This window comes from Geospiza fortis, unplaced genomic scaffold, assembly GCF_000277835.1.
Source record: "Geospiza fortis unplaced genomic scaffold, GeoFor_1.0 scaffold27, whole genome shotgun sequence".
NCBI lineage: Eukaryota > Metazoa > Chordata > Aves > Passeriformes > Thraupidae > Geospiza > Geospiza fortis.
The window spans coordinates 6,088,755-6,107,237 of NW_005054329.1; the positions used below are offsets into that span (position 1 = coordinate 6,088,755).

Here is an 18,483-nt window from a genome sequence, read left to right on the forward strand (position 1 = left end):
TGACACAGCCCCGTGGGTGAGCAGGGCTGTCACTTCTTGTCCAGGGGAAGGGACTCAAACAGCTGCTCCTGCTGTGACAGGACCTCCCAATCCCATTGAGGACATGAGGCAATTGGAGCCTCTTTCAGCAGGCACAACTCTTCACTGGGAATTTTTGGTGCCAAGCAGGGGCTCCCTGGGGTGGCAGCACCTTCCTGCCTGCTCCAGGCTGTTGCTTCTCCCACGGGGCTCTCTGACCATCAGCATGGACATTTTGGTGACATTCTCCTTCAGGGACAGGAAGGCTGGTGGCTTCCCTGGCCAGAGGCCTTGCATTCCTCTTCATATCCTTCTGACTCCATCTCCAGGCAAGGAAGGGTTAACCCACACATTTCCAGGGTACTGGGGCGCCTGGCAGCTGGAATCCTTCCAGCACAGGGAGACAACAAGCATCTCATGAATGATCTTCCCCAGTCGGTGTCCTTGCAGTGGAAAAACAACACATCAGGGGCTGCCCTGTGCCTTAAAACCTCATTTTTCAAGGAGAGCTCAAGTATCGCCGGAAACCTCACAGAAACTCCCGTGTTTTCCTACACAGATGTCCCTAAGAAAGGGAAGAAATCTCCAGTGAGATGGATGGCTGCTCTCTTCTCATACTGTCATGCTGAGATTTTCTACTCTGAGAGAAGCCATTTGTCAGGCAGAGCAGCAGGACTGAGAAGTGTGATGTTTTCCACCCTTACTGTGGAATAGAAAACATCGAGGTCTCCACAAGAGAAAACAGGGTGAGGTGATGGTGTCTTCAGTGCCAAGGGCTCTGCAAAAATCCAACCCAGCCCCAACACCAACTGCTGACGTTTAAGTGGAGGGAGGAAGGAAACCCCAATGCTCCAGCATCGTTCCGTGGAGAAGTGAGGGGAGAGGAAGTTATTTCTCACTACTCTGGTGAGACATTTTTGTTCTAATTACTTGACTGGTTCAGAAATGGAAATTTTCTGGGTGATATTTCTAGGCAGAGACTAATTGACTAAGAATAACACAGGCAGCTTTCCTACCACTGTGCTGGTTTCAGTGTCAGCAGAGGCCAGCTGTGTTTTCTTTTCGATGAACAGTGCCTACAGTTCTCATCCAAGGTCAGTCCTGAGGGAAGTTAAAGAATAATAATCCTAATGATGCTTTGCCCTTCAAGGACAATGTCTGGTTAAGGATCTCAAAGCACTTTTAAATATCCATTTTTAACAGTGTCCACAGGTGCCACTTCAGAACAGGAGGCACTGGGCTAAGGTCTGCTCAGGGCTGTCTCACACCTTCCACAGAAGGGGAAACTGAGGCACAAAGCACTGGGAAGTGTTGTCTGAGATGGTGCACAATCTGATAAATCTGCAAGTAAAAATCAGATGTGCGGAACAACTTTGCTCCTTCAGTAGTTGCTCTTCAAGGAGCAAATTAACAACCATAACACAGAAATGGCTCTAATTTCCAAAGACAAGTAACCACCTTTGATATGTACAGAGGCTGGTATCAGACTGCTGGTACTGAAAAGGATCCACCTTGACTTTTGTAGACTTGCTTGGTCAGAAACCCTTGGAGGAAGCGACCCAAAGAAGAGCCAGAGAGGCTGACAAGCTAAACCAAAGCAAACCAAGCTGACCATCCAGCAGGGAAAGTGTTGGGAAGGACAGCAGTGGTGGGAAGCAGCACCCGCAGTGCCAGGGCCAGCTGCCACAGCCACTTTGGTGTGGTGGTGCAGGAACACACAGAATTTGTTGGAGGCTCTGTGGCTTCACTTTCAGGGCTGTTGGTGGACAAGTTTGTTGGTTTCAATCACAGAGATGTGGGAACAATTGTTGCTTTTTCCTTGATGCCTGTGGTTCCCCCAAAGCCTACAGGGATTGTGCATGTCCTGGGTTATGCCAGCAGAATGCTCTCCATGAAATTACAACAAAATGCAGCTCAGTGTCTCTCTTCCCCAGGGTCTGGTTTCTTTAGCTGCTAGCTCCTCTACTCCCCAGAAAATCTAGGGGAAGTGAAAGCACCCAAAGCAGAGAATCCTCTCCTTGAAGCCTGGAACCTGGAGCACCAGGGCTGTGGGCAGCTTTGAGGTGGCCAGAAGTGCCTGGCCACTGCTCTCTGCCTGCACTCTGGGCACCCAGGACACGTTGTGCAGAGGAGATCATCAAGGAGACAAGGAAAATGAGGAATTTACCTGCTCACCAACTTTCCCTGGTCGGCCACGGTTTCCTGGCTCACCCTGCAGGACAAGGAGACAAGGGCACATGGGTTACTGGGCGCTGCCAGCCAGACCTGGCTCTTTGTACACCCTTTATTTGGGCTGCAAAGTGTGAATCAGGGAAAATCTGTGAGAAACAACATCTTACAAAACCAACTGTGACTTGGAGGAAGAAAGAACTTTCTTACTTATCCAAAGTAAGAACACTACTGACACGAACATGGAGCAAACATTTGCTGTTCTGGAGTGAAATGCCCCAAAAGCTGGTCCTGCTGTAGTAAAATAACCTTCAGAGAACCACACTGAAACATAAGATATCTATGGTATAGGCTCAGCCTAGTCCTGGCTACTTTATCCCAAAGTTTTACAAAGCAGAAGAAGAAAATACAACCCAAATATTCCCAGGCAATGCTGGCCCCTGATTCTGTTGTTAGAAAAGCTCAGACAGGCACACGTTACAGTCACATGGAGCCTCCACAGGAAAACCACAGCAAGAACCTGTGTGAGATAAATCCCAGTGCAGGAAGAAGGAGTCCAGAGCATGAAAATGATGAGGGGTGAAGGAGAAAGCAGAAGGAGAAGGATTGCACACCCACCAGGGAGCAGGGCAGCTGTGGCAGGCAGAGTGCCCTGCATGGGCCAGCCAGGCTCACCAGTAACCAGCAGTGTCTCCAGGACAGCAGCTGTATTTTCTCAGTAGGCAGATACTCCAGATGTGCTGCCAGAGCACATTTTTGCTATTTACTGTTTGAAGAGGTTGTTTTTGTTGGGTTTTCTCTTTCCTTTCGAGTGTGGGTTTGTGGAGCGCATTGCCCTGGGATGGCTCCTGCTGATAATTAGGCAGCAAAGATAGGAATGATGTGCATTGTTTTAGAACAAAACCATGGAGAAGCAATGGAAAATGAAGTGATGATGGAGGGAGAAGTTGGTTAATATCAAAAGAGGAACACATTTGTTTATAATAGCTTAAAAATGCACCATCATTCTTTTTGAAGAAAGAAGCAGAAGCGGAGACCCCAAAATTCTGAGAAAAAGATGAACCCTCAGTTCTCTTGCTCTCTCTGGAATGAATACTTGGGAGAGTGGTCAAGGGTGAGAAAAGACATTTCCCTCTTCCTTTCCTCCCTTCTACCCACTGCTTTCCTGATCAGGAACAAACTCTTTTCTTACCTTTGGACCGTTGGGACCAGGTGTTCCTGGAAATCCCTTCCGACCAGACCGACCCTGAAATACATGGAAAAACCATAAACATCAAAAGCTTGCAGCTGCTTTGCTCACAGGTGCTGCTTACATGCTTGTAAAATAAAATATAAATATAAAATATTCATTTTCTGATCCACCTATTACAAATTTTTGGGATATTTTACTATCTTGAGGTGACAATTATGTACAGATCCATTACAAAATCCTGAGCTGGCAAGCTCAAATATGAAAATATTCTTTTTGCTTCTTCTAACTCTGTTTCTGTGATATATCACAGAGGTCAAAAGGACTCTCTCTGACTGTCCAGTCTTTTTTTTTCTCTTTCTTTTTCCTCTACTCATTGAAAAATACTATAAATCAAGGAAGAAACACAAGGGCTGGTTATGGAGATGCTTTCCAATCAATGTCATTTATCTTGAGGATGAACTGTTTAAACATTAGAGGGTTTCTCAAGGTTTGAGACTCCAGGAAAGTCATAAACTCAACACCCTGTGCAAGGCACTTCCTGGACTTTCAGCCATCCTGGATCAAGCAATCGATCAAGCCCTGGACAAGACAATAATTCATAGCAGGGTAGATTAACTTCCCAAACCAGGAGGGTGGAAGCTTTATGAGAATTTAACTACAATTCCATTGCAAAGTCATCAGAGCTGGTAATGACTGAGTGAATAAATGAATGAAACCTACCTCTGGACCAGGGACTCCTGGTGGTCCTAAGGGGCCTTCATCTCCCTGAGTTGAAAAGAAATTAAAATAAAAGACAAAATTTGGACTCACCATGCAGCAAGAATGAAATGCCTGCAGTATGAGCAGCGCTTAAACACAGGCTGTGTGTTCAGCTGTCACATTTTAACAGCTGAGCCCTTCTCTATCTTAGAGCAGCCTCTGAGGTTTCTCAGGAAAAAAAAGATCTCAAGTCAAGCTCTGCCAGCAAAAGCCATCCAAAATTTGACCAAGGGAACACCAGTTGATTTGGTCTGTGATGAGCTGGATTTGGCCCCTGGGGTACCCTGGACATGCTGCCATAACTCTGCTTCATTTGATTTGGCAGGGACGTGAATGCTATAGAGTTCTCTTTTTCTCTCTTCCCCCCAAAAAAGCATGCTCCAAAATTTCCCACAGAACCACTTGGCAACTGTATGAACGTTTCCCTTTTGCTTTCAGCTGGGACTACACATGCTGCAGAATGGAGCTATCACAAAATCTCACACAGCAATTGGACTCGCTCCTCTCCCTTGGCTCCACACCAATTTCTAATGTGATAGGATCAGATCTACAGTTTCTAAGAGACCTTCAATTAAGCTTCACAAAAATTATCTCAAGTGTCTAAACCCAACTGCCAAGAGAGGAATTAAAAGCGCCCTTGGCAGCCCCAGCCTGGCTGCTCTCATTTTGGTGGGCAGCCCTGGTAATGAAGGGGCACTGGCAGGCTGAGGGTGGGACTGGGGGTCAGGAACCCAGCTCCAAGGGCACAGACAAGCCACCCACAATATGCCCCGTTTCCAGAGGGATCTAATTTAATTCAGAGCCCTGACCCGGTGCCCTGGGTGAACACAGTGGTGAGAACACAGTGCTGTGCTCTGCTGCACACTCTGAGCCCTGCAGCACAGCTCACACCAAACTCCATGTCCATGTCTTTGGGCTCACTTTTACACTCACTAACTAGAGCAAATTGAAGGCAGCTTGGTCACGCCTGCCTGAACCTGGAATGCAGGGCTTCGATTCCCTTTGTATTTTGGCTGGAATATTTTTTTTTTCCCCCTATTTCACTGCAAATAAATGAGCTAATTTGCATTAATCCCATTTAGAGAACAAGCAGAAGAGTTCCCAGAAAAAGTTAAGAATTATTAGTGCTATTAAAACGAGCTCCTGCCCATGCATGTGCTCAGTATTATTTACACAATGTCTCGTGACTCTGGACAAACAGCTTACACTGGCCTGAGTGAGAGGAAATTACACCAATGTCACTGGAGTTACCACAGGATAAACAGGGAACCCAGACATTCTCTGCTGCTCCCATCATGTACAATTAAATCAGTGACAATTGTTCCCTTCCTAATGACTGCAAGGGGAATGATGCTTCAGGTTCTGAGGTGAAGCAGTGAGTGAAAGCTCTCAGGTGCTGGGCAAATGAATTTCTGCAGAGCAGCAATTCCCATTTCCTTCTCTTTTTACAGAGGGATGTTTCTCCGTGTGAGAGAGCAGAGTCTGCAGGTCTCATGGTTGAAAAGGAACACACTTAAAAGGAGCAGAAAGCAGATGCCAGGCCAGGGCATGTCTGTGCAAGGGGATGTGCAGGGAAAAGGGCTCTAACACCCATCTGGGGGTGGGGGAACAGGCTTTAAAAGCAAAGCCAAGGCAGATTTTAGGGTCAGCAGATGTCAGCAGTGACTGGAAGCAGAGATCACAGGCCTTGGAGATCACACAGCTCAGAGGATCTCCTCTTCTGCAGGGCTCTGATCACTCAGTATAAGCATCTGCTTCCAAATTCAGAGGGACTAGAGCATTTTGAACCACAAACACCATTTCACCATACATTAATTTAGAAAATTCAGCATTCTTCTGTAAATCAAACCTCTTTTGAGCTGAGGACACTCACCTCTTGTCCAGGCAGTCCTCTTGGCCCAGGTAAACCTCGTGCTCCTGGCTTTCCCTGAGAAAGAGCCAAAGGAAAAGATACTCAGAAAATAGAAACATAAGCTCAGAAGGGCAATTAAAATGAGAAAGTCTCTTTCACAGCCATGGGACATTATCCAATGTCAATTTTGTTACAGAAAAAAAAAATCTGAAGAAAAGAAAACGCTGCACTTGGAGGCACCTCAAGGCAAACAGACCAAGCTGAGATGCTGGCCAGGACAATCTTTAGGAATCTCCTGGGCTTTCTCTCTTCCCCCCTTCCCACTACTTTGTTTTCCCTGGCTGCTTCCAACCCCACACAGAGCTGCAGTCTCTGCTCCACTCACCTTCAGACCTTCAGGGCCGTTTTCTCCTGGTGGGCCAATGTCACCTGGGAAGCCCTGGAGGAAATGAGGAACAGTCAGGGTGCAAAGGTGGAATTCTGCAGGCAGTGTCAGCCTCTGTGAGGTTTAGTTAGAATCTAAGGGACAAGGTGTGTTACATGCTGGCAGTGTCCATGTGGGGGCCACCACAGCTTTGGGAGGGAAGGGGACACAAAGGAGCAGCACCATCAGTTTGATGGAAGAGCAGCCTTTCCCTAACTCCCTTTAGGTTCATCTTCTTACAAGATTTATTGCAGTGAGGGCCTCCCTGTCATCACACAGCTAAAAGCAGCGATTTGGGTTTTAATTAATCTTTCTGAGCCAGCTCATAACCTCTGTGCTCCCAGAAAGGAGCTGCAGCCTCGGCGACAAAGGGAAGCAGGCGAGGAATTAGGAAAGGTGCTGACACCCTCGTTAGCTGCCGTCAGCCTGGCAGGGCTCCTTCCCACCCAGCCACCCACCCATCGAGCAGGAAACAAAGGAATCCCTGCTTATTTCCAATAGCAACAAAAAGGAACGATTGCTAAGTGGCAGCACTCGGCTGAGAGCCCTTCCAGACCCTGTGAAATACCAGAACGCTGATGAGGGGAAAACAGACATCAGTTGTGCTGGAAGGGGCTCTCCAGCATCTTACAGACCTTGTCTGGTCACTTAGGAAGGAGAAAAAATGATGGTGTGCTGGTGGCAGCTCATCCTGCATCTAAGGTATCACTGTGACCTTTTTTTGGTAGGGGAAGTAAGAGGCTTTTCTACTTTAAGTGGTATTTTAAAGGGGGGAAAACTGAAAAAAAAACCTCCTTCATTTTATCTATGACAAAAAAGGGGAAGGAAAAACCAGGATCTCATCTACATGAGATGTAGAATGGGTCATGAACCCATCTTGATTCTTCCTACCCCATCACCACTCGTGTGCCCTCATATCCCAGCAGAGAAGTGAAGCCTGAGGCTTGGAGGATGTGAGAAGGAGGTGGTGGGACATACCTCAGGGCCAGGTGGTCCTGGAAACCCAACTGGTCCTTTGTCACCGACTTTTCCCTGCAGGAATTGGAAAAACATGGGGAGAAGTGAGCTGGCTGCTGGCTGCCAGGTTTCCTGTTTAGAACAGCCAAGCTGTCTTTCCAGCTGGGCACAGCACCTTAGAAAGGGAGGTGAGGGAGCAGAGGGTGCTCGGTTACTTACCAGGGGGCCTGCCTTCCCTCGTGCCCCAGGGACCCCAGGCAAACCCTGGCTGCCCTGAGAGAGACACATTTTTTTCAGAACACACCGAGGCATCAAAAAAACATTCCAATTCCCCAGGCTCCAGCTTTGCTGCAGAATGAGGAGCATCTCCTAAAGGCTGAGCTCAGCCCTGCATGGAGCTGGGACAGCTGCACTGATGTCAGGGAGATGTTCCTGAGGACAGCCCTGAATTTAGCCCCAGAGAACACAAACTGCTGCAGTTGGCTGTGGCTCAGAGCCACGCAGGCTCCAGCACAGGGCGATGTGCAACATTTGTCAGCCACAGGCAGTATCACATTAAATCACAGGGGAGAAGTCATTTGATCAGAAGTTATACAGAGCATTAAGTGGTTCCCTGGGTCAGGGTTTAAGTTGCTGCACTGAGCAGACAAAATCTCCTGAGTCTGCAGCCTCTGGACCACACACATTCACACACATCCCCATCAATGCCATCACTCCCAACCTCTGCTAGGAGACATAGCCCCTACAAAAAAACCCTGCAGAACTGCTTTTACTATGAGTAACTATAAAATCCATATTCTCACGTGGATTTTAGAAAGGCACAGCATACCCCAAGTGGGAACTATCCAAGCAGGGGAACCTGACAGCAGGATGCAGCTAATGCCAGCTCCTAGTGGAGGAACTGAGATAACTGGTGGCCACTGCTATGTGAGGGGAAAAGAACAAAGAAGAAAAGAAAAACAATTACCTTGTCTCCTTGGAAGCCAATATCTCCTGGAACACCTGCTCTTCCCTGATCACCCTGGGTACACATCACCAGAGAGTTAAAACAGGCAACAGCAACAGCCAAAATGCCCAGGTTGGTGCTCAGAAGGTGCAAAAGACTCAACAGCAGCTGCACTCAGAACTGAACTGCTGGCGAGCTGCAGATCACATTGAATGCAGCAACAACCCTGAACAAAGTGTGGATTTCCCAGCTTGATTCTAAGGTGAGGAAGGAAACTGCAGGAGAGCAAAACCCAGGAATTCCCCAGCATTGTGTGTCTGTAGGAGCTGCAAGAAGAGAGAGCACATTCCTCTGGCTAACAGGGACCATGATGGTGGTGAAGTGTTAAATTCAGCCGAACAGAAGAGTTCAGTTTTCAATGAATGAACCTTTTCTCTCACAAGGCTCTATAGAAAAGCAAACAATCCTCAGGGTTTCTGTGAGCATATCCTAGTCCTGACATCAAACATCAATCCTCTTCCATAAGAAAACAAGAGCAACTTCTGGTAATGCTTTAGTAGCACCTCACTGCCAATCTCTGAGCTGAGATTCCCTGGGAGGGGTCGGGGGTGCTCACTGGGATGGGGAGCCCATCACTGACAGTATTTCCTCACCAAGCTGTCTGTCTATCTGTCTGTCCCTCATTGGACCAACATAACAGATTCTGACTCCTTGGGTGGAAGCCAAATACCCCTGAAGGTTTTCCAAGGAGCAGTGGGCTACCTTGCATTGGCTCTCAGCCCTGCTGTGAGCAGCTCTGGACCAAATCACCTCCTGATGCCCCTTCCAGCTTCACGGATTCATTGATTTACTTAAACAAAGGATGAGTCAATGATGGGGCAGAGAAAGGAAAATTCTACTTGGGAAGTCAAGGGAGGAATGACTACAATAACTTGGTACAATGACAAGACCCAACAAAAATAACTGCTGGAGGAACTCTGTCCCATGAACTTGGCTCCCCAGCAAGGGAATGAGCCACTCCAGGGCTATATGTTTAAACATAGCCCACATGGAAGACATATGGAGTCCTGCAACAGAGCCAAAGTCCACAGAGAGATGTCAGAGAAAGTCCACTTCACTCCAGAAAAACCACCCACTCTCACCCATCAGAGAGCTGAAATAATTGCAACTACTTCAGTAACATGCAGGGGATAATCAAATTGTGGACGGTTCAGGTTTGAGTTAGTAAAAACTTTTCAAAGACAATTTTTCAGAAGAAAAATAATTAAGAACTATGCAGATTCAATGATGGAAACATTTCATGGATTCATGCTAAATTTGCTTAAATGTTTTGGCAGATCTTCCCAGAACATTTCACTGAACCATCTTCAAAACAAGTCTTTTACGTAGCAAAATTAAAATGTTGCTCTTAAAAATGTTAAATTGATTTTACTCATTTGGTTTTCAACCTAAAATATTTTAATTTGAGTCAAATAACCAACATTTTGTTTCATCTGAACTATTTTCCATATTTTTTTCCTTTGGCAATGCAAAATGGAAACAATCAGCTCTTTACACAGCTTCAGTTCGGAAGAAACCCAAGTATTAGATAGAACAGAAATGGTAAAAAAGCTACTGTGTGACCCATCTCCTTCACAGATTTCTCTCATCTTCTCTGAATTTTCTACTTATTTTATGTAGTCCAAAGCTTAAAACACTGAAATCTACTTAATTCTGGCTCCCAGCTGAAGGCAGCATGGAAACAACTTTTCTGGAAGTGACAGGTTGGCTCTGAGATTTGGCTTTATCATCAGTTCTGAGGGTCAAAGAAGAAAGATTATATTTTTTATTAAGCAATTTTCTACCCAGAGAGTACAAGTGGCAATTGAAATACTGTTTCACAAGAAATACTTGGACACTAAGTAATAATTACTAAAATAAAAGAGTTTCCTGAGCATAGCAAAACGCAGGAACAAACTTTTGTTTCCAGCCTTTAGGAAAAGTGGGGCATGACAGTGAAGCCAGTTTTCAAACAACTCTGAGAAATGGGCATTAGAGAGGGTAAGAAGGAAGCAGGGAAACAAAACTCATCTCTTAACCTGAGCTGGACTTCACGCCAGATGTTCACATGTTATTGTGATAGCACAGCAAAATGTCACAGCATGAACAGTCCATCCATGGCTGTCAATCTCTTAAACCAGAACTGAGCACTGAGGCATCACCTTTTACCTGCCCTGGGACTGGGACTTGGGATCTGTGTCCTTAATATGAGGGAAAAATTACAGAGGAAAGAGGTCAGGCATGGTTGTTATTAAAAACCGAGATGCTGAGATGACGAAATGGGCCTGCAAGGACTTGGTTCATGGGGCAGGAAAAGGAATGCAGGATCTGAAATTACAAACAGCCTCTGCCCATGGGATGTTGCCTGTGCTTCATGTTTCACCTATAAAAAGAAATGCAGCTTCAGACACCCCCAGGGCTTGTGTAACCCAACACAAACAGAGAGGGGCTGCAAGGGAAAGGACCAAATGCACAGCTGTGGGATGTGTTTGCTGTCTGGGGGATGCAGAGGAGGTTGTTGTGCAAAATCCCCTCAATTTTCCTCAACTGGAGTCTCTGTTCCCAAGACTTCCTGCTCAGCAATGCAAAGGGAGCTGACGCCACACAGCTCCAGAGGTATTTGCCTGAGCCATGTCCTCCACAAGTTACAGATGTCCTGATTCATAAAACTCCTTTGTGAGAACAAGTAGCTGGGATTTCCTCTGCTTCCTCCTCCACCTTTCCCCTGCACTCATCACCCCACGTGGCCTTCTCAAGGCCAGTCCTGATTTCAGAGTCACACAGTAATTCCACTTTTCTCTCTCTTCCCCCTCTCCCTGCCTCCATGAAAACACAGGAATGCAAACAGAAGGATGACCTGGATCTGCCTGTCTAGCTTCTAGATAAAAGGATGTGATTTTAGCTGGAGGAGTGAGATGCTGTCCTTTATTCTGGTTCACACCTGGCCATGTGATGTGAGGACATTCTCCCAGTTGGATTGAGGTGGCACCTGCGCCCTACACAACCATCCAGCCACCCTGTCACTGCTCTCAGGTTTTACCAGCATCCATCTGACTGCTGCTGACTGATGGGAGTTTTCCTCAGCTACAAAAAACCCAACCTGTACAAGGCCACGTGTTTTGGATGTGACCAAGACAGATGGGATTAATAGGAGCTTGCAGACATCCAATTAAATCTTCATCAACCCAGGAAGGCAGGATGACCTGCAGCCTGGAGCTGGCAGGGGGAGGCACCTGAGGGGGGGAAGGAAAGGTTTCCTGTACCTCAGGAGCATGGGATTGTTGGGAGGATGGATAATTCCACACTTGGGAGTATTGTAAGGATAACTCCAGAGAGAGCCACAAACCATTTGGGTACTGTGACAGCAGTGGCTGGGGAAATACTGGGCATAAACAGAGCAGTGTCTATAAAGTGATGGAGACTGAACTGTCCAGGAAGGTTAATTTTGCTAAACAATGATTTAGATCTTGGTGGTTTTTAAGGTATTTAACCATTTCTCCCAAGGAGTGGATGGAGGAGTCTGTGGACTCCAGGATCTGGGGTTTAGTCCAGAAACCAGCTACAATGCCTTAAGCTTGTCCTAAAGAAAAGCCCTTCTCTTGCCTTGTCACTGCTCTCAACAGAAGTGGGAAAGCAGCACAAGGGAGAAATGGAAATTGCAGACACAGGAGTCCTGGCAAAGAGCTGCTATAGTATAAGAAGAGTTGAATCACTGGTTTGACACTACTTCCCCCCCTGTGCAGTTTTGGGCTGCTAAATCATCCTCTAAAAGCAAACATCTAAGAAGAGAATAAAACATCCGACAGGAGGAGGAGAATACACTTAATGGTCATTTTCCACTGCCCTCCTGAGCAATCAGAGCCAGCAATAAATAACTGCACCTCCCACTCCTTCAGACTAAATAAATCCTACAGCTGAATATCTGTAGGAGGAGGGTTCTTGTGACAGTGAGACATTTACACACACAGCTTCATGCTGATTTAGCTGAAGCTGTGTGGTTTTGTGCCAGCACCACTAAATCACTGCAATCAAGGCCCCTCTCCATTTTGCTTTTTCTACAGTGATTTATATCAGTTTGGGACAAGGCAATTTCCTCCCAGTAGGAAGCTGAACTGAGGTGAGGCTCCTTGAACAGGAGCAGAGGTATCCAACACACGACAGTTTTTCCAGAGGATCCACCTGGTTTGTTTGATACAGAGCTGCTTTTCCACACCACACCTTTCCCCCAAATGCATTAATGCAACCTCACTATCAGTGTTGGATCACCTCCTCCCCATCCCATCATGTAAATAACATAAAAACAGTGGAGCACCAGGTAATTGGACATTACTGTCATTATCAGGGGGAGATGGGAGCTCCAAAGAGGATCTGAGCTTAGCTTATCTATACTCCATGGAAAAGGGGATGGGGAAGATACCAAAGAAAGAAAAATCAAAACTAGAGTGTCACAAATGGAGGGAGAGTGAGAGGATGGGGTATAGATGGCCAGGGTGGAACCAGCACTACAATGCTGAATAAGAAGCTGGAAAGGGGGTTTCACATGCAAAATTAAAACACAGTGCAATAAGGGAGTATTCAGATCACCTTATCACCTTTCAGTCCATGTTCTCCAGGGTTCCCCATCAGCCCCTGAAACAAAAGAAAGTTCAGAGTGAGGCTGAGCCATGGTGGAGACTTGCTCAGGTCTGTGACATTGCTGTTTGCTGATGGGGCTGGTGGCTCAGTCCCACAGCACTGGCCTGGGACAGTCCCAAGGTCCAGTACCAGACTGCTCCCAAAGGGTGCTCCATCACACATTCTTCATGTGGGAAAATGCTTCTGGAATTCTCCACTGACAGCACCAGTGGGATGTTGTGTTCAACACCACTGCTGCCCATCCTTTCTCTCAGGGCAGTCACCACTGCCCCAAGGAGGAACAGAACAACCTTCAGCCCAGCTATGGAGAGATGAGAGCTCAGAGATTCCCTCACCTTTAATCCTTTTGGTCCTGGAAAGCCAATTGGTCCAACAGGGCCCATGTCACCCTAGTGAGAGAAAGAAAATTACCACAGTCATTAGGTGCAAACCCAACAGCTCCCTGCATGTGGTGTGAAATTCCTCTGATATCCAGTGTCAGTATCCCTGCACTACTGATGCAGGGAAGAAATGCACTACTGATATCAGCAGCAGCACCCTGGCTTGAGTCAAGGCTCTTTGAATGTACAGACAGCCCCTAAATAAAGGCAGCACTCAAAGAAAGGAGAGGAGAGGCAGGAGATGGGGACAGAGGGGTCTCATCCTGCTGCAGTGAGAAGTCAGAGTGGCACTGTGTGTTGGACTCAGTCTGACACAGGAGGACAGCAGAGCTCTGGCTGTTGTGGGCACCCATGTGTGATGTACAACAGAAACCCTTCAGTGCTGGTGTTGAAACGGGCTCTGGCTGCTCCCTGCCATGAAGAGAGGCAGTGACAGGGTGCCTGGCCTGGCCTCAGTGTGTAAATAAACAGGGCAGGCTCCCTGAAGGAGCGATTCTCCAGCCTCAGCCCCGGGCCCGCGGTCACGCAGAGAGAGCTGGGCTGCAGCCACCCCAACAGAGCCCTTTTCATACCTCCCAGCATAAAGGCTGCTTGTGGAAATGCATTTACTCAGAGCTCTGCCCACATGGCTAATTAGGAGAGCAAGAGGCTTTAGTTACACCTAATTCTGCTCTTCAGCCTCTCTTACACCGTGAACCAAACTCCGCGGGGTGCGTGAGCAGAGCCTGGCTGGTCCCTGGGGCGGCTGCAGGTGGCAAGGAGGAGACTGAGCAGGGGCCATGTGTCACCTTCTCCATGCCCTGCAGTGTGTGCACACCCTGGGGAAGCAGCTGGAGCTCCTTCAGGGAGGACAGGACAGGATGGATGTGCTCCCTTCTCCTCAGGAGGATAGAGGAGGTCACTGCCAGTCTACCCTGCTAGAGATGCTTCAGCAGCCTGAATTCAGGAGCTGCATCTTACCCTGGGACACAAGATCTGACTCAGCTTGACCCGAATCTCAGTTTGAAGTTTGGCTGGGCCAGTGTGGAGGGGAGGACAGGCAGCTTCTGGCTCCATCATCTCTAGAAGGATCATGATCACATTTGCCATCTCTGACCTTACACTTTCTAACAAGCACAAAATCTGTGAGATAATGGCAACAAGGAAAAGAGAAATCTTTCCAAATATCTGTGAGATAATGGCAACAAGGAAAAGAGAAATCTTGTCAAAAGCAAGGATGCCTTCAATGGTATTGTTTTAAATAGCAATTTTCATCTTCCAGTTTTTTTGACAGGAGCGCATCCTTTCTGCTGCTATGGCTAAAGTAGCTACTTTCATCTCCACTAATGAGGGGAAGCAGAGCTAATTCCTGGTTCCATGGAAAACCTTCCTCTCAATCCACCTGTGCCCCAATCCCTCATCTCCAAGATGGGTGTTCCACCAGATTCCCTGCTGTTCCTTCCAGGAATGTGAGATTTCTGGGTTTGTGCAATGCTTAGTGCAATGGAGGCCTTGATCTAAGCTGACACACACTCCTGTAATTTAAGCTATGGAAAGGCAAAAGGGGAAGGTTTTAACCATTCCTTGTAAGTCGAGTTTCCATGATTTGTCACAGCTGAGGAGGAATCATTATGAAAGAATGCTGTAGTAGTAACAGAGCTTACCAATTTTTGTGCATGGAAGAGAATAACCTAAAACAAGTGCTGAGACCTAAAAATAAACCCTACTATGTTCTGCTGGGCATTCACTAACCCCCAGCACAGCTGCCAGAGGAGGAGCTGCCACCCATCCTTACAGCCATTTATCTCCTGCTGGGGGAAAAGTGGTAATGAAGGGTGGAATTTGGCTGAGTAAAATTACCTGGATTAGTGATGGGATGGTGAAAGGGCTTTTAAAACTCCTGTTTACCCAGAGGACAGGCTGTTCCTGCCCTCAGACTCTCCAGTGAACAAGAACTGTGTGTCCCTGAGGTCACTGCTGACAGGGACTTGCTTTTTAAGAGATCCTGGTGTGGAAGGAATGCTGCATCTTTGAAGAAATACCCTGGCAAATGCTATCAAAAGGGCAAGTTACCATGAAAAAAAAAGACACTAACAACAGACTTCTAATCTGTCTCCTTTTGCTTGGAAAGGGTTTGTCCTCCTCCACCTCTGAATCCACCAGGACACCCCCTCTCTCCCCAGATGCCACACCTCCCCCATGCAAACAGTCATCCTGCTCACAGGAAGAAGAGAATCTGTGTGCAGTTAGGCAGGTTGAAAGGGTTAAAGCCCGACAAGGCAGATCTCCATTTGTTTTTGTACTTACAATGAGTCCAAGGACTCCAGGAGGACCTGGGGCTCCCAATTCTCCCTAAAAGGAAAGACAAACCCACACGGTTGCAGAGCACTTTATAGACAAGCAGAGGCTGAAAGGCAGCTCAGTGTTTCAGGGGTTTGAGGGAAGGGAAAAGACGGGAAAACACCATCCCTCCCCCTTCCATCCCCCCCTCCATCCCCAGCCCCTTTCCCCTCCAAAGCTATCCAGAACTTCCATTTGCAGGAGAGCACATCCTGGGAAGACACAGGCTGCTTGTTTTTGGCAGTTATTCCCAGGAGCAGGCTGGATGAAAGGAACATTTCAGTGTGCAGGGGAGAGGTGGGAGACTGCCCCAGGTGGGACCCAGCCACTGGCAGGGAGAGGGAGCAGGGGACATGGGGAGAGCAAGGCTAAGGTGGGAAGGAGAGGAAAGCTGCTGCTTAAACATTGGGAAAGGTGAGTTTTGGGAGTGGTTATGCACCAATAAAACTCATAGAAAAAGGAAGACCTGCATGAAAATGAAACTGGGTAATTTGGGGAGAGGGTATGGCAGGTTCTGGTGCTGGCAAATGTGTCCTGGGAGTGTTTTGGCACCTTGGAGCTCATCGTTCCAAGGGTCAGACTGCTGATGGGGCTGGTGGAGCTGCTTTGGCTCCTCAGCTTCACCACAAACTTTCTCTGCGTGAGCTCTCCAAAGCCATCCAGAAGCACCGGCGGGTAGGTACCTGATGGCATCTCCAAGCGAAGCACAGCAGAGAAGCTCTGCCAGACCCCCACAACTCACCCATCCAGGTCCCTGAGCAGTTCAGCAACCATGGGCTGCTCAGCCTGTCCTGTGTCCCTCTCAGTGGCCTCCCTGGCCATGCAAACAGTGAGCTGCTGGCCAGGGCAAGGACCTGCTCTGACACACCTCCATCTCCAGCAGGGCCTCTCAAAACAAGTGCATTGGAAATGCTGAACTTCCCTTTCACTCAGCCAGTCCTGCCCCTGCTCTGGATCATGCTGGCTACTTCCTCTGACAGCCCTGCTCAGTTTATGGTGCACATCTGGTGGAGCCCCCTCCAGTGCAATAGAGCTCCCCTTTTATGGAGAGGTTTGCCTAGTGGAGAAGGAAAGAGAAGGGGATGCAACGTGACTGGATGTGCTCAGGGCTCCTTGGCTGAAGGGTTACGTGTGTTTATTTTATGGGAAGTGGAGTAAAGGACTATTGGGCAAGCACACACACAAAAAAGCGTTTCATAATCTCAACCAGCCTAAAATTGCCTTTTTTTTTTTTTTTAATGGCCAGTTCCTTTCCTGCATACTTGGGACATCTGTGGAGCAATTGTTCCTCATGGGTGGGATTTCTGTGTCCTCAGAGCTACTGTTATAAGGTCGGCTGCAAGCTTTCAGCCAAGGCCTGGCATTACTGGCTCAGGAAGGAGAGGGAGCATCCCACGAATGCTGAGCACAGGAGCTGCACGGTGGCCTGGGCTCCCCAGGAAGGGTGGCTGGGCTGCAGGCTGGGGGAATGCTCAGCTCTTGGTCCCAACAGCTCCAAGAGGCATTTCCCAGATTTTCTGCCTTGTGTCCTATTGCTGTTCGTCGGCAGAACGGCTGTCTGTGGAAATGCATGAGCTCACAGCTAACAGAAGAGGATTTCCTCTTGGAAGAGGAGGGGGTGGACTCCCCTGAGAGATGAGGACAGGACTAGTTGTTAATTTGAGCCATTCCCTGGTCTAGGAAATGGAGGATTTACAAGTGGCCTTTCCTGGCTATCAGTCCCTGACCTGTGAGGGAAATCAGGCTCTATTCTCCTTTTTTCAGTGCATGGACCGGGCACTGGGACAAGAGAGAAGGAGATGAATCAACAGCCCTTTCCCACGTCTAATTCCTGTGATTAAGAGCCTAATTGGAGTGGCTGGAGCACTCCGGGGGAACGTGGGATCTGGAATGCCATGGCTGACAGTTCTCATCAGCTGGCAGGAGGGAAGAATGGCCCTGGGCTGGAGGAGCTGTGCCCGGAGGGGCTGCAGAGCAGATCAGAGGCTGTGGCTCAGCCTCCGAAGCCAGCAGGGGATCAAACAGAGGATGTGGCAGCCGGGCCCGAGGCCATCCTGCCCCTGACAGCTCAGCTGCACACCCCACCTACCAAACCTAGCATATTTGTGCGCTCCACAAACAGACTTTCTGGCATTTTTCTGCGTCTGTGACTCCACTTGTGACCCTGTGAACCTCCCTTTAAGTCAGCCCAAACAGTCTGTTTTCATTCTGCCATGGCCAAGGCACATTAATATTTAAGAGCCGTTGATAAGATGAAAGAGGAGCAATCCTTCTGGATGAATTAACGGGACATTTGCTGCTCTCCCAGGCTCTGGGAACAGCCATTCAGCTGACTGGCATTGAGAACATCTTCTGAATGGGGCTTAGACAACTTGCATATTCAAAAGAAAACAAAATAAGTTATTTAGGGAAAACAAACAAAAAAAGTCTTCCTGTCCTCCAGGATTCCTGCTCTTCCTGGTGGGCTGGCTGGAAATAGCAGTACAATCAGAAAGTTTTCCACTTTGGGACTACTGATTCCACTCTGACCCATGGCTTAAGTTGACTGAAGGATGGGAAAAGTCCTGCAGAAGTGTTCCTTGGGAACATCATTCTTTCAGTTCGCTGCATTTATGATTCTTGTGCTGAATTCCCACAAAAGCTGGAGCTGTAGCTGAGCTTGGCTTGGTGATTGGAGTCTGTTGTGAAAATAACTTTTATGCTGCATACATGACAAATGGGAGCTTGCAGGCACATGTGGAGTGGGTTACTTCACACAAATCATCCCCTCAAACCCCAGAGCAGCACGGTGAT

At 47.8% G+C, this 18,483-nt stretch overlaps 1 protein-coding gene across 5 annotated transcripts in view; it reads right to left on the reverse strand.

Moving 5' to 3' along the window:
- Positions 1-18,483, reverse strand: part of LOC102035001 (collagen alpha-1(XXVII) chain) — a 146,847-nt gene that overhangs the window by 62,846 nt on the left and 65,518 nt on the right. For all 5 annotated transcript variants that reach the window (XR_004081746.1, XM_031057213.1, XM_031057210.1 and 2 more), the window contains 11 exons: positions 15,658-15,702; positions 13,327-13,380; positions 12,941-12,985; positions 8,339-8,392; positions 7,591-7,644; positions 7,393-7,446; positions 6,376-6,429; positions 6,012-6,065; positions 4,100-4,144; positions 3,380-3,433; positions 2,186-2,230 (listed from right to left, as the gene is read on the reverse strand). Coding sequence is in view for 4 of the 5 variants with exons in the window: in XM_031057213.1 (XP_030913073.1) it covers positions 2,186-2,230; positions 3,380-3,433; positions 4,100-4,144; positions 6,012-6,065; positions 6,376-6,429; positions 7,393-7,446; positions 7,591-7,644; positions 8,339-8,392; positions 12,941-12,985; positions 13,327-13,380; positions 15,658-15,702 (558 nt within the window). In the remaining variant the exon portion in view is untranslated. The remainder of the gene's footprint in view (positions 1-2,185; positions 2,231-3,379; positions 3,434-4,099; positions 4,145-6,011; positions 6,066-6,375; positions 6,430-7,392; positions 7,447-7,590; positions 7,645-8,338; positions 8,393-12,940; positions 12,986-13,326; positions 13,381-15,657; positions 15,703-18,483) is intronic.